The sequence below is a fragment of the Microchirus variegatus genome (assembly GCF_963457635.1).
Source record: "Microchirus variegatus genome assembly, chromosome: 1".
Classification (NCBI taxonomy): Eukaryota; Metazoa; Chordata; class Actinopteri; order Pleuronectiformes; family Soleidae; genus Microchirus; species Microchirus variegatus.
Window position 1 is genome coordinate 15604995 of NC_139802.1, and position 16616 is coordinate 15621610.

The 16616-nt window shown below is 41.2% G+C and overlaps 1 protein-coding gene across 8 annotated transcripts in view; it reads left to right on the top strand.

The window, feature by feature from the left end:
• The window catches only part of oxr1a (oxidation resistance 1a), a 79815-nt gene that overhangs the window by 59371 nt on the left and 3828 nt on the right, over positions 1-16616 (top strand). For 2 of the 8 annotated variants that reach the window (XM_083893694.1, XM_083893689.1), the window contains exons 7-12: positions 1188-1861; positions 4296-4461; positions 8131-8296; positions 12739-12819; positions 14199-14324; positions 16396-16548. In XM_083893694.1, coding sequence (XP_083749820.1) covers positions 1188-1861; positions 4296-4461; positions 8131-8296; positions 12739-12819; positions 14199-14324; positions 16396-16548 — 1366 coding nt within the window. Of the gene's footprint in view, positions 1-1187; positions 1862-4292; positions 4462-8130; positions 8297-10339; positions 10490-12738; positions 12820-14198; positions 14325-15890; positions 16252-16395; positions 16549-16616 lie in introns of those variants that run through there. The other 6 variants (XM_083893693.1, XM_083893688.1, XM_083893692.1 and 3 more) reach the window with 5 other exon arrangements.

Genomic DNA, 16616 nt, shown 5'->3' on the forward strand with positions numbered 1-16616 from the left:
GGAGTGTTGCCCATTGAGCAGTTATTGTGCTGGCAAATTACTGTTTTTGTGCCAGGCCCAGATGTTTTCTCGGCTGTTGGATTCGTCTCCCCTCTCTCTCCCCCTCTCTGTCTCGCTCCCTCCCTCCATCTGAACACCCAGCAGAACATCTGCCTGCAGGATTCGATTCTGTGCAGTGTCATGGTGTTATACAAGTGTTTTATCAGTTTACATGCTACCTCAGCAAAGTTTTTGAAGAACAGTTTTTTTGGTGGGGGGGGGGGGATTTGTTAAGAAGAATACATGTCTGCATGTCTCACCCCACACAGGTGTGTTCAGTGGCCTGGCAGAAAGTCATGTAGTGAGGATAATGATGCACTGACTGCAGTATGTACAATGAGAGCCAGCACCGGTGCTAACAACTGTGCTTTTCAACACAGTGTTAAAAGGTGCTTTAATCGTCCCTTTACACATTGTTAAGGTGATGGTAAGCCTAACCCTACCCTGTTAAGCCACACAGTTGTCTACTTCAGCTTTAAATCAGACAGACTGCATGTGCAACTCAAAGCAGTCAAACCTGTTCCTCTTCCTGAATCAAAACTAGTACAAATATGTGATTCTGTTGACACAGATCAAGGCAGACCATGTAGCTCATTAAGGTATAACTATGGCCTATTTATGTGTGACTGTCAGTTGAGCAGAACTGATGATAGAGTTTTATTATTTAGTTAATTTGATATGGGGATGAAATTATTTAATTTCTTGTTCAATGCTTTATTTTCTTGGTGTTTGCTTAAACAGCGCGTTAAGCCCTAGTGAACACTGGATCCTTCATTTTCAATTATGCAACTACTTTCTTTGATTACACCGTTTTGTGTGCAACTCGGGCTTTCTATAAAAGACCGACAGTCTCAAACCCCAGATTTAATTTCATTTTCTGGTTAAGATGTGGGATTTTCTTTAGACGTGTACCTCCCTTGGAAAAGCCCAAACGCATTCATTTTAAAACAGACTTTGGTATTATCAGGTTTTCCTCTATTGATCAGTGTAGTAAGGAAGGGCATGGTAAAAAAGATGCGTCATGGGGGCATTTTTAAGAAAACCTTGAGTTGAATTCTCATTTGTAAACAGGCTAAACATGGGGATATTTTGAACATCATGATTGATAGAGCTGCACATGTCTTATTATCTCTTAATCTTGTTTTCAGTGACCTGGAGCCTCTGCCAGCTGAGAGACATCCTTCCCAGCAGAAGGACCCAGAGCATCGCCTGAGGGAGCCAGGGGCCAGTGACAGCGCCAGCACGGCCCCACGCAGCAGTGAAGGCTCCTTCTCCGAAGACGTCTTCACTGAATCTGAGCTGTCCCCCATTCGTGAGGAGGAGCAAACATCTAATGAGGACCTCCGCCTTGACAAGTCCTCAGGCGCTTCCACGGAGTCTGTGAAAACTGTCACCCAGATGGAAGCTGCTGGCACCGGTAACCAGGCCGCAGGCAGTGCCCGCGGCTCAGTCAGCCAGCCAGAGGATCTCTCCATGGTAAAAGCAGAGGACAATCCACCGGACACTGCCACAAAAATTAATAGCCAGTCCCCCGTGGGGTCCAAGCAGCACAGTGTAGAGAAGCCACCAAGCACACCCACTACCACTACCACCACCAGCAGCAGCAGCACTAGCCAGGCCCAGTGTCCAAGCAGCAGCTCCTCTCGCCCGGGCTCACAAAGCTCAGCCACCCCTGGTGCCACAGACACCACTGCTGTCTCAGCCAGTCCACAAGGGGGTGCCAGTGAGGGGACAGATGTCTCCAAAACAGACACTATGCAACAAGGCAAGGAGGAGAACGCAGAGGAGACTCAAAAGGACGCCACAGGGAACTCTGCAGAGGGTAAACCCACATTGTTACATATACATTATTTGTAAAAGTTAGAAAATTAACACATAGGACATTTCAGGTGATGAAGCTGTCCTCGTGGTCTTGCCACAACTATTCATTCCTATTCTTCACAAAGGTGCTTTAGGATCAAATCTCTCTTGAAGTTTTTTTTTTTTTTTTCCTTCTGCTTGATAACCTTTCATTTTCCACTCTGCGTTGCTACTAGTAATTGGAATGTAAAGAAGAAGGCAAATGGCAGCCTCTCTACTGTTATCAGCTTACTGGAGCTAGCTGGGCTTTATGCAGCGCTTTGATCTGTGGCTCTGGTGGTCTGGGCCACTCCTTCAGGCGATAAGCTAAAGCCTATCAAACGCCAAAATGCCACAAACACACCTCATGCTCGAAGGGGAAACACAGTGACGACTAAACCCATCATCAAACGTCTTCTGAAAACGGCATTCACAGGCTTTGATTTCATGTGGATATTTGACAAACGCTAAACTGCAGAAAGCCTGAAATATGATTTATGTGTGTTCAGGTTAAATCTATGGACCTTTTAATCATATAGAATAAAATGGGTTAAAAAACGTCCACATTATCAGTTTAATCAACACCATTTGCTTTAATTTGTGCTATTAAAATCCATATTTATAACAGTCTTATTTATTTATTTATTTATTTATTTATTCAAATTAAATTGCCCTCAAATTAGCTTTGTTTGTTCCTGTGATTCCAAATCAGATTTTGATGTTTATCTCACTAGGTTTCCCATATTCTCACATTTAGCCAGGGGCATATTTGTATATGTTATCATATATTTAATAGAGGAAAGTTTTCATTAGAATTATAGCAAGTCCTTCAGGTTTATTATTGTACCAGTAATACCACTGCTATACAGTATTTCCTGTATTTGCATATTTCATGTTTTGTGCTCTAGTCATTTATTTTGTAACTGCTGTGAATAATACAGTCGGCAGATGTTTAAATCATGGTTGAATGAGCAAGGCATTAATGATTTGGTTTAGTACCGTCTTTATATGTCCAACATCCAAGCATAAGATGTTGATAAGTAAGTCAGTATTTGTTAGTTTTACAGCTTTGGGAAAACTACCACACATCATTGAATATATTTTTGAAAATTGCTTCTTTTTCTTTCTTTTTTTACTTAAAAAGAAAAAGCCTTGAAAATGAAAAATATGATTTATTTTTTTGAGTTGGTGGACAATGTGAATTTATCAGGAGCAGGGAGAAGTTTGGGGTCCAATCAGGTTTTGGCTTGGTTCAGGGGGAGACTAAAGGCTGAAATCCATACCTGGAATATTATGTTTTCTGTTTTTTTGTCATAATGGAACTCAAAAGTGGTCCCTCATTCATCACAGTGTCTTTTTTCCCTCTTTACTAAGTGCTGGCTGCACAACAGCTGCCTTTTCAATTGAAAATACATTTTACAAAAGCCTTTTTTAAACTTACTTAACGACTGTGATAATATCACTCTATAATGTAGCAGTGATGGATTATACGTCTCAAATAAGATCATGTTTAGTGTTTTGAAATAAATCAGATGCTGGACTGTAGTGAGACGAATAATATACTATTGTAGTTACAGTAACGGACTGAAAAATATATTACTAATATCTAGTATTTACTGCCTTATTACTTATTTGTGCACCAGTATAACCCATTCAAGTTGTGTACACTGTTGTGATTGCAAATAGGTGTCTCTCCCTCCTACAAGAAGCGGGTCAAGTCAGTGGGAGAGAGATTTACCATTTTCTCCAGAGCAATTACTGTCTCGCAGAGAGCTCTACTGCAAAAGCAGCTCTAATTCACAGGAGCCTCAGCAGGGCTGCACTTTATTCGACACACATTAGCACAGCCCACACCAGGAATAGCAGCGACTTGAAAAACAAGCATGTTGAAAATGAAATGTGTCTCCCTGAGCTGTGTTTTCTGAGCACTTTGATGGTATTTAGTCATTTTTGACAGTATGTGCCAGTGTAATGCTTCTGACACAGTGATCTCATTCAGCCTCCAGAGGCTGTGACATCACAAGAGGCAACTGATAATGTTCCATTGGCTGAAGACTTGGTGCCACTATTAATTATAGTGCCTCGCTCAATTCCGTTAACTGTTGTGTTTCTGTCTCAAAATGACTAAAGCTGGCTGACGTTGCCAGTAAACAGACAATGGTAAACTGGGTCACATCAGTGAGGCAAGTATTGTGAAGAGACTGCACAGTTTGTCAAGATGTGTTTTATATTTTTGGATGGCAGACATTCAAACAGACAGGATAGTATCAGTTTTCTCATTAAGGTGTCAGCAGGGAAGCAAATATAGCACTTCTTTCAAAGCCACAGTATTTTTTTTTCTTGTTTTCATAGCCTGGCACTTACATCACTGCTCATTTTTTGATGCTTCTGTGACCGTTTCTTCTTTCCTTCAGCAGGTACAGGGTCAGCGGAGAGCCGGAAGCACCGCACCCACAAGTTCTTGTGTCTGCGGGTGGGGAAGCCCATGAAGAAAACGTTTGTCTCCAATGCCAGCGCCTCCATGCAGCAGTATGCCCAGCAGGGCAAAAAGCATGAGTACTGGTTTGCTGTGCCGCGGGAAAGGTCAGTAAAAAGCTCTGTAAAACCTGCCATTAACCCAGGGCACAATGCATTAGAATACAAGCAATGAATTTCTATGATATCGACTGGAAGCCTCTGATCCTGTGTCCTAAATTAATTTAAAACCTTGAAGCCTATGCTGTACCAGCTTAAAAATAGAAAAAATACACCATTACATTCCACTGTTGAGTTTCTGAAACACCTTCAGCCCTTTTTTTTTTTTATCTGAAACTAATCAAATATGCATTCTTTGTCAGGTCTGACTCCCACTGCGGCCTCTGCCCATCTCCCTCTGAAATTATTTATTGTTCATTCATTCTGCAGGGAAACGCACTCTCTCTATTCCTGTGCTGAGCAAACCTATGGCGTATGCAGCACTAAGGAAGTCTCTGTCTCTGTGCAGTCACTCCTCAGCGACATCCTATTCTGCATGTGTTTCATGAGGTTTGTCTGACCTGCGCTGTTGCCCTCCAACTAAAACTGAAAACAGTCTTGCATCAGGATGCGTCGCACGGTGTGGACGTACAGTTGCAGAGTCAGCAGTCTCCATAATTATATTAGAGCCATTTGCACTGTCAGGAGACACATTACAAGGAAATATGTGTCTCCACATAACTTGAGCAACATGTTTATGTAGGGAGTTGATTTTAATTAATGAACCACTTATGGCTTAATCTGCTGAGTCATTTGTTTTTGTTTTTTTAAGGCAAAACCTGGAGCCATAACTGAAACACAGCAAAAATGTTCTCTGGCACCGATTGAACACTATAATGTCTCTTTCTTTTTTTTTAAGACTGAGGAACAGAACTAACTGTCATTGGTGAAGAGCGATTGTTTGACCCAAGCTGCACAACACGTGTACAGAGTTTACCGCAGAAGCACACACGGTGCTCTGTCTCTCTAGTGACTAATCACATTTGAATCTGACAAACAGGCATGTCCTTTTCATTTAGTCATGGCACCAGAAATGCATCTTTGGTTATGCAGTGTGCTGAATGCCGTAATGACGCTGAAATCTCCCTCACTTCATTATCCACTGTGTACTTCAGACATCTTTCTTGTTAAAGCGTTGTTGTTTTCATGCACAGGTTGCCTGGCAACAGCATTTCTCACCTGGTAAACAAGTTTGCTGCGATGCTCGTTGCTCTTTGGGTTGATAGCCCAGAGACCAGACAGAGTAGAATTAAAACTAGAATTTAAAACATGTTACTACTTATTCTTTGAACTTTATTTTATCTCTCTTTCAAGAAGACTTAAGTGTGTGGGAGGAATGACCATAAGCTGTTCACACGGACATCACACAGCGGTTTATAGTGTCTTTTCTTGCAATGCTGCATGACCTAGATGGGAAGTGACCCGCTTGATGTGTCTTTAAATGTCCTCGCAGTGGTGTGAGGGGGAAAAGAAGGCTTTTGAATGAGCCATACACAATGAGGATCATCAATGCAGCTCAGCCTACTGAGTCTGCCACATCTCTTTCATGTTTACCAGCCATAGCAGTGCGTAACACAGTCTGTCATCTCCATTTGTTTTCAGCCTCTTCACGGGTTACGCTCTACTATCATATAACCTAAACGTTAACATACAAGAAAAGCTTCCTCTTTCGCTGCATGACTGGGTTGAAGAAGAGGGGGAAGGGTCAAATTTAAATGTTGGGCAGTTGCAGGAGATAACAGATGTGTTTTTATCTTCATCGTAAGAGTTGTCCCTTGTAAGGAAATTGATATTCCATAGTGTGTAATGTTAAAACTGCTCAATAGTCTGCTTCATATTGTCTTTAAACTTAATGTTTAACAAAGCATTTCAATCAGTGAGGTTTAGCGTATACTGTTATTAACTTCCAATAAATCCACTTTACAGCAGAGGGCTGATGAACTCTGTGAAACCTTTGGTAGCTTAGCAGCAGATTTATCAGAGACTTTCCTGCAAAGGTTACAAACTAAAGTGCAGCACATCTATCGCCTCATTATCTGGCTGCAATGAGCTGAACAAGCTCGGTTTTGCTTAAGCGCTCAATCGCCCGGTGGTTATCAAGTTGGTCGAGTCATCCGGGGTTTTCTCTAGAGCGTTCCCATCAAAGGTGGCGTGTTCGCTGCTTTTGACTAATTTCAAACATGGACACGTATGAAAGCAGCAGAGCAGCATGTTTTGGAACCCAAGGGAGTTAAATTCATAATCCAGATTAAAACAAACTCACTGATTGAGTGAATGTATAAATTATTAAGCTTTGAATAAGATGTGCTATTACATCTGACTATAATTACATTTTCATATTTCATCTATTGATTGTGTTGCTTAGATATATTCTCAGAGCATGTGCAGTACGACAGGTCTGCCATTAAGGTTTGTTTATGCTTAGTGTTAGATATTCAGAAACAGACAGAGCGTATACTCTAGTGTATAATTTAGTCCGAAGTAGTGCATGTCCTCAGAATCTTACAAACGAAAGGGATGAAATGGAGCAGTGCCACCAGAAGTCATGGGGTGACGGTGTAGCAAACAGTTATGGCAGATGGTCGTTGCATACGTGCAAGAAATTATAACAATATCAGAAGTTGGTAATTTTACATTAGCACATCGTCTTCTGCCATTGCCATGTTTGTCGTGAGAAACCCCCAGGTATTGGCCTCCAGTGCATATTTTGCAGTCATGCCAACGTACGATGCACATGGACGTATATGGGAAGTGACGGTTGTCATAATGTGAAAGCAACATAAAAGGAGCCTTTACACTCTGTGTTTTAGTCTAATGTTCCAATGCTTCCTATGTCATTCTCTGCTGACACTGCTACAGCTAAAAAGGAAAAAAGAGACTGAAATGAAGATGGCAGGTGGTGGTGGGGGGGGGGGGGGTCCTACATAGAGGTAGACTCCTGCAGAGGAGCTGGCCCTCTGCAATCATGAGAGTTGCTCATATAAAAAATAACCAGGGAAAACCAAAGTTATTTCCCTGAATGTGAACACTATTGAGCTCCTAGTAGCCTCCTTCAGTAAAAGCTGTAGCCAAGTTGCTGCTAATCTGCAGAGCCGGTTAGGTTTTGCAGCATAGTTTAACATGGTGATTAAAACTGGGTAAGAAGCAACCCACTGTTGTAGTTATCTCACTAATCACCAATCCTGCTTCATCGTGCAGACCTGTGGTGTTAATGGTGAGGAAGAAACTAGCTCTAATGAGAATGAAAATAGGGTTTAGATTTGTCGGATCTGCAGAAATACTAAAACTGCTTGTGTCTTTCCGAAAAAAAAAAAAAAAAGCAACCGTCAGCTAATGTGTTCACTCTAACAACTGGATAATATATGAATGTCATGTGCTTAAATCTTATTGTGCTACCCCTTAAGTGGTCAGCAAATGCAATTAATGCGAGTTTAACCATGTGTAACAGTATTTCTTCCAAAACAAGATGCCTACGTTTCTGATTCACAGGCTTCCCTGCGCAAAGTAATGGCTTGTGTTGCAGGATATTTGTAAACAGAAATAAACAGTGTCCCAAAGGCATAGCACTTGTTACAGCTCAGTGGTATAAGTGGAGTGGAAGCAAGATGTTTTCTAACTTCTTATAGTAGTAAAGGATTTCGGAATATGCTCAGAATCCTGATTCACTTCATGTATTTTTTTACCATCTAGAAAACCAAGCCTCTTGTCTCGTGTTTGTCCCTGTGTCTCCACCTGCAGGTCAGACCACCTGTATGTGTTCTTCATGCAGTGGAGTCCAGACATGTTCGGTGAGGGTGTTGGGGGCGTGGGACAAGAGCCCGGCTTCATGGTCGTCAAGAAGAATGAGGTGTCGGAGATGGAGAAGGATGAGCCCATCACTGATCTTAATGTCAAGGAGTGGGAGGTAAGGTCTTCAGAGCTAAAACTGCTCACTCACTTTGCTTACAATGCATCTGTTGTTTTGTTTTACGGCTCACAGACATGGATTAAGTATAGTCCTCCACTATGGATTAATCCATATCCTGTGAAGCCAGAATCTCACCTGGTGTATTGTTTAGTTTATCATTACGTATTAAATTGTGTGCTAAATGACTGTTGATTTTCTTTCGTCATGTAGTGCTAAGTGTACTGTGCCGATCTTTGGTTTTTAACAGTGCAGTTTTGTATTATGTGTGTTTGTGTGTTTTGCACCTTTGTGTCCCACTGCATATTTCCTTATTTGATGGTTGACATTTTTGTTGCCGTGAACTTTTTAATCACATCGTATTTTCTGTTCACACGTAATTTCTGTGAACACTTGCTTTGCTTGGAAATGTGCTTCTCTCAACTTCCAACCAAAGTGTTTTGCATGTTTGTGTAATTGTTTATGCTTCTTAGTCGGTGTAGTTTCATCACACGTGTGACTGTGGCTGGTGCTGGTCAGCATTTGGCAACTTTTATTTGCTGAATGGTACAAAGGCATATAATTATGCTCAACTTGTGCACAGAATGCAGTCGTTGAGCAACGTCTAACTGAGCGTTTTAACTGAATTGCTGTGGGTTTAATCATTCTTCCTCTTTGCCCGTTATTGTAGATTGACAGAAAGTTTAAGTGAGACAAGGATGCATAGACACAGCTGTCCGTCTAGATTTATAGCACTATTAGTGCAATGTTGCTGCACCGTGCACAGCTTGGGTGGGTTTTGGTCAAATAAGGTTGTTGAGAAGTCTGTGGATAATGAAAAGGATGCATTCACTGTGTGAGGGAAATCAAAACACTCTGGAAGCAGTAGCCAGGATTTAAATTTTAATGTAAATGATTGATTCAGGGAACATGGTCGACTGATTTGTTTGTCCTTGGACTTAAGGCAAGCAGAAGCTACGTGATACTCTTTGAGGTAAATAGGAACCTGCTGCTCTTGTTTTTCCTGTTAAAGACGTGATTTTAACACCTTCACCTTTCGTGAGAAACATGGACGTTTTTCTGATATAAAACTCTTAATATTTAACAAATAATGTAAATACCATGAAGTGAATTTGAATTATTTTATTCCCTTCATCAAGGAGTTTGTGTTTTGATCTTGTATGTCTGTCTATCTGTCCGTCTGTCTGTCTGTCTGTCTGCAAGCAGACTAACACAAACAGTAAAACACCAATTTGGATAACATTTTCTAGGAGACGTAGGTCATGGCAAAGGCAGCAATTACTAAGTTTTGGTGGTGATACAGATCTGAATTCAGATTTTGTTGAAGCAATTAGTAAAATTGCAAGATGACCCTTGGCATAAATTTGACTTGGTTTAACCAAGTGATTATTTGAGCTATTGCTGTCTCCCTGTCATTTTACTGTCTGACCATTCTACCCTCTGGCATAAACGGCTTGGCATAAACAAGGCATTGTTTTGTCCACATAACTGCCACCCACTGGATATTTTCTCTTTTTTTGGACAATTCTTTTTCAACACTAGAGACACGTGTGAGTGGAAAAATCCTTGTAAATCAAACAATTCTGATATTCTCAACAACACAAACCTCAATGCCACGTTGAAAGTCACTTAGATCACATTTCTTGCCCATTCTGATGCTCAGTTAGAACTTCTCTGCAGGTCATTTTGACCATGTTTTCTCGCTTACATGAACTGAGTTACTGCCACGTTAAACTGGTTGATTAGGTATTTGTTTTTACCGGCAGTTGGACTTAAATAACCTAAAGAAGTGGCAGATGAGACATATTTTGTCCCCTGTCACTTGTAAGCTATCGATCAAAACGTCAAGGGAATGACGGGACGTCAACTGTGTCTTTAAACCTTGCCGTTTGTGGGAGGGTATCATCGGTTATTTTGGCCAACAGGAAGCCGGCTTCTCTCCTGCCTCGTGTTGTCATTGGTTTTTACCGGTGTCAAACAAATCACAGAGGCTGGAGAGGACCCCAGTCGAAAAAAGTGTTTCTATTTTAGTCGCACAGGCTGACTCCAGCTGCTTCTTCACGGGTCTGAGCGGGGAGAACTTGAAGGGATTTGTGATGTGACTTTCCAGCTTCAGCCTCGCCCAGAAAGCAAGACATGTTTTCTAGGAGGGTGAAGGACCCAGAGACGCGGCTTACTCCAAAGTACACACGTGTATGTTCCTTGTGCTTACCTCATTTTTTTTTACTCTCCACTGATGTGTGTGTTCTCGTATGTTGTCTTTTTCCCGTTGTTGTTGTTGTTGTTAGCAAGCCATGCTACCTCGCTAGCTGAGCTAACTAGCCGGCTAGCCTTTAGCTTGTCAGGTCTGGTCCCGTCTACTGACTGAAGTGGCCGCTGTCCGTCCACTGTTTTCAGTCAGAGCTGCTTCTGTCAGCTCGTATGTGTCTATTGGAACAGTTTATTAGGGTGTATGTGCTTATTTGGCTTTCCCTCAGATAAATGCAACTCATGTAGTCATTTACAAGTTTCTTAAACGTTTTCAAAATAGGGCTGCACGGTATTATCAGGAAAACATGCGATGTTGAATATGACGCTGTGGATTACGATTGTTAAACAAATACTTCAATATATGGCGTTAAGTGTCTTTCTGCTTTGCGTTTACTACCAACTTAGACCTAGACATTAAATGACTGTAAAGATACTGGAAAAGGTTCATGCATGTATATAGAAATTGGACTTTGTCTTTCACTTTGCTGGTTTTAGCCAACCAGAAAGTATTAATATATTAATTAGCCACCTGGGGGGACACCGTATTGTATTAAACACACCATTTGAGTGGAAGTCTATGGGAAAATTATACTACTTCTCACTTTGACATGATTTACAACATCAGTAAACAGTTGTCAGTTGTGCTGACTTTTTTCCCCACTGGTGTGATTGATAGCAGTTATCATCCAGTAGGTACTTGGCACTTAACTTGGCGCCTGTTAAGTTGTGAAAGTAGTTCAAAATAGGTGTTGAGATTCTTATAGACATCATGACCAGCTGCCACTTGATGGCTCTGCTTTAAACTTGCGGGGTCACATGGGAAGACTTGACATTTATGTCATGACACTGGTCTCCTCTGATAAAAAGGCAAAAAGAAATCACATAGAAAAGAAAATTAGCCGCAATTGCCTTGGTGGTTTAATGTAACTAAATGTAGTCCATAATCTACCCTCTTTGGTTTCTATCCATAAACAATTTGATTTAATGTGCTCAAATACAGAGGAATGTCCCATGTTACTAATCTTACTAAACGTATCAAATTGTTGTAAAGTTGCAAAAACTTTTTACTAAGGATTTATATTTGGTCCTGAGCTTCTGGAAAGACTGAAAAGTTGTTTGCTTTCCCTGAGTTACACTGCTAAATCAATCACCAGAACGGTGTGCTGGCAAGCAAGACGGCATGTTCAAATCACTCGCTGGAATAGTCATGATTTTCTCCATTCATAGTTATCCTGATAATTGGAGCTCAATACAATCAACCTTGTAGTTTGTGATAAAATTGTATATTGTTCCATCTCAAGTTTCAATATGTATTTACTGTTGAAAGGTACGCCAGTATACATGACTGCACAACTAGGTACTTTTGTGTTTTTCATGAGTTTGTAATCTTTTTCACAAGTCTAGAAATAGCTTCCCTGTGTGTGCGAGTACTTGAGGACTATTAAACGCCAACGTATGTTGAGCTGCAGCTTTTGGTCGGAGAATGCAGCAGCCTGGGGTGTAACTTTCCTGGAATGGAGCCATGTTTGTAGGTCGATGTGCTCGTCTGTCTGGGTTGTAGTTGTGTGGATTGTTGTTCCTGACAAAAAGAGTGGTTTAACATTCATATATTTGACAAGTGTTTTGCGGTTAGAGCAGTAGACACTTATTTATTGTTGTTGCAATGGTGAATGCTACCATTAAGCTCTTATGCACTTCACAGCCTTCTCAGACTCAAGAGTTTCTTTGATTATTTGCATTTGAGCTTGACTTAACAAAAGGTTGAGTTGAATTAAAGTTTGCTTTTCCCTTCAGAGCCTTTTTCGGTCTTTGGTTGGACATGGTGAACGATTCTCATTTGAAAGGCTTAAATGCGAGTTTGTAGGGCAGTGGATTTGATCTTGTTTTTAGTATAACTATGGCATATAACCTTAGAAATATGAAACATTTTACACAAACATGCAAAATGACTCTGATACAGCTGACCCCATTCTTTTTTTCTTTTCTTTTTTTACCTAAAGTAAACTCCTGATGGTGTCCGAAAGCTGTTTACATTTTGTTTTTCCAATCTTTCTACATCAATCCTGTTGACTTAACTGGAAATCACACATCTTAGTTTGAGTAATTTCAAACACTCGTCATTTCCTCCCTATAAGCACCACTAAAGTTGGTAGAGTTTTATGTTCCACCTGTTCCTGTCTTTGTACTACCAGGTAGTGTCTCTGACGGAGTACCACCGTCGGATTGACGCTCTAAACAGTGAAGATCTGCGCTCACTCTGCAAACGACTCCAGGTGCCCTGACCAGCCATGTCTTCCCCCTCTGCTCTGCCCAGCCCCGCTGCTGTCTGCACCAACACGGTCTCCTTTAGGCTCCATACTTAAGGCTATAACATCTGCAGCTGCTGCTGCTGTTGTTGTTGCATACTGACATCAAACACACATTTCACCATTGATTTAAATAAAAAAGTTTGAGTAGGTTTCATGAGAGATGGAGCTCCCCAAATCTATTCAAACCTTTTTATGCAAGCAAAACTGAGAATAACTCAAGATTCAATCAAGCATTTTGTTAAACCATTTTTATCAGTTCATTACAGAAAAAGTTGGTTTGTTTGGAGTGATGAACCCAATGTGAGCCAGCCTTATCTCTTTGTGTCAGGCTTTCCTTTTTAGACCCTCTGTCATTAGTGACTCAGTGGTGTAGCCTGCTTATTAGCTAGTGATTATAGTTAATTGTGCTGCTTAGAGACAGATACTGTATATATTTTTATACAGCTTACCCAGAAAATGCAGGAAATTCCCCTTATGTATAAAAAGAAATGTGTCTTTGATGAATAGATCATCTGGCATTTAAGAATGGTCAGAAGAAGAACGGTCAGAGTAGTGAAGAACAAAGGGATGGTGTATTAGTGGAAGTAAGACTCCCCTGACAGGGTGACTGATGTTTTGTGAGTACAATGCCGATCGGCCCTATTTGAATGAGAACTGAAACATGAGAACATCCCAGGCATCAGTGGCGAAGCGCTTCACAATCAGCCTCCTTTATTGAGAAAGATAAATAACCCTAACAGTCCGTTGGTCAAAGAAGTCAAACAGTTGAGTGCAAATTATTCATTGGCTTGTTTTGAGTTACTATTCACTTTGCATTCTCATTCGTCTCCCAGACAGTGTCACTACCCACTCGCCCAGTTCTGCCAAACCATTCCTAGTCATTTGTCAGGAAGTTATTGAACTGCCATCATCAAGTTGTTTGATTAGCACTGTGTTATTTGCAAATGCTACATTTAGAATTTCAGTTCAAATATTTGAAAAAACTATTGTAAAATATTATATATATATATATTATATAAAATAATATATGTTTTTGTTGCTCAACAAAATGACCTTGTGTTGTCTCTATGGTTCAAGCATTATAAATGTCCCTGTTGGATTTCCCACTCCCTTTGTGTAGAATTAATCTTAACCTGTCCCACTCCCAACTCTGTGTTAGTGGTTACTGCTGTAAACAACCTGCCTAGTTTTATCTGCTGTTAGTGTGTGCTAGTCTGATATAATGCAGAACAAAGATTGTAGCCATAATCAAACCCATCCAGTACCGGTGTTTACTGGGAGCTTAAGCATCTTGTTAGTGCACAATGCACATCTGACTTCTTTTTTCTTTTCTTTTTTAATAGATTACCACCAAGGAGGAGGTGAACTCCAAGCATGGCACGTCCATTAAAACGGAGCTGGAGCCAGAAACCTTCAAACCCAATCTCAGAGAACCCAGTGACCTCCTGGAGGCTGACCAGATAGAGAAGGTAAAGGCTGTCGCTTAAACCTTGCTGTCCAATGTTAAACCTAAGTAATTATGACTAGTCTACGTACATACAGTGTTGAAACAAAGTGCACATCAGCGGTGGGAAACATTTACCTAAATTTAACTTATTTCTTGAACAAAATTCAAACACTTTTAATGTCCCATGTGTATTTAGAATAGAATAGCCTTATATTGTCATTGTATTGTGTACAACGAAATATGAGTGGCACTCCCTTTGATGCAATTTACATTCAAGTATAAATAAAAATAACATTAAAAGAAATTTTGTTAAAATTAAACATTAAAAATAACATTTAAAAGAAGAAAAAAAGGAAAAGAGATTTTGTTAAAATTATATACATAAACTATATATACACATAATTTGCAGCAAACCTATGTAAACAATAGGGATGGGAATTTCACAAATTTTTAGAGTCGATTGTCGAGGTCCACGTGTCAAATTTTTTGTCGAATTTTTTTTTTTCGCAGCAGCAACAGCAGTAATGCAGGGGTGGACATTATTCTATAGTGTACTACTACATTTTAGCCTCAAAAACATGGCTGTAATGTCCATTATTGACCATCAGAACAGCGATAATAAAAATGAGGGGCGAAAAAAAGCGGACTCTCCGCTGGAACGCGTGTCGCCACTCGCCAGATGGCTCAGGTTTTTGAACCTGCGCTCGTTAGGTGTCCACCAGAGTGAAGTACAGTGATCCTGACTGGATGAGATGCTGTCTTCATTTGTGTATCGCTTGTGTTATGTCCCCCACCCACCCCCGTCCTAAACTTAAGCGCAACCTCGTTCGCACTGCACGCACACACACACGCTTGGAGGCGCACAGCCTCTCGAGAGAACGAGCCGGTGACGCGCGCACGATCATCTGAGAGAGCAGAGAGCCTGGACAGCAGGATCACCTTTTCGTGCACAGCTTCGTTAACCACCGTGGTTGTGAAATTTACGTGTTTGTGACACTTCGACTTTTTTTACTTTTCATTTTTTTGTCGAGGTGCGCGCGTGTCGATTGTCGGTCGATTTGTTGACAAAAAAGTCCCATCCCTAGTAAACAAAAAGGCAAGTCAGAAGGGAGAAAGTGTTGACCTGAGCAGTGTGACATCGTAAACATTGTAATATTACAATACAATGTCACACTGCTCAGGTCAACTTAGAGTGATAGTATACCCTGTTATTATTAACAGCTTAAAGTCTCATCAGTAATCAAAGGAAAATCTATTGATGCTTGTTTGTAAAATGTTTGTTATAATGTTCTCTCTGTATCTGCTGCCTGTGAGATACACAGAGAGAGAACATCATAACAAACATTTTTGCCTCACTGTTGATTAAGGTGTGGCGTGTGTCTTGCAGCAGACTCATGCACACGCATGCACACACGGACGCATAGAAATACAGCTCCAAATGAGTCCCAGTTGGCATATTGACCAATAGATTGTCAATACGTAGCTTCTTTTAATCACCTTGGGGATGAAGCTCAGAGCTCAGGCTCAGCTCACAGCAGACCAAAGGTGAGCTCAGTTGGGGCTCATCTCCGCATGCCTTTGTTTCTAGCCTCCAGATTTCATGACTCCATGCCTGGAGGATGTGCTGAACTGACAAGAAAAAGGAAAAAGGCCCTGGTAAATTATTGGAGATGGAGTAGAGCATTTAAAGGCGTTTATTTCATACAGCAGAAAATGATGCTGCATACTGTAAAAAGTTGTTGCCTTACTTCCATGTCTGTTTTATCTGTCCATTAAAATGACGCATACACTACACTGCTCCTCCAGTGCTTTTGTCAGCTTTATCTCCCGGTACACGGCAGCCACTGTTAATCCTTCAGTGTGTCAGCAGCAGGGGCAGCAGGCTCTCAGGGAGTGCTGGACCTCTCCCTTTCTCTGGAGGCTGCTCTGTCTGTCTGGAGCCCTGTTACTCTTCTTTAAACACCAGATGGTGTTAAAAGGTCACTGCAGATGTAATTGAGCATTGGTGGCTGTGGCCTTTTGGTTTTTCATTCCCTTCTTTCTTTCTTTTTTCTCCCTCCATCCTTCCTTTTTCATCAACGCCTCCCCCACAGCTTGCCAGGAATCTCCCACCACGGACCATTGGGTACCCATGGACGCTGGCCTTTGGCACATCAAAGCATGGCATGAGCATTAAGACGCTGTACAGAGCCATGCAGGGTCAGGACACCCCGGTGCTCATGGTCATTAAGGACAGCGACGGCCAGGTAAGCTTACATGTTCAACACAAACACTTTGGTGTTGCACTGCAATATGGATGAATCAACGTCTGACC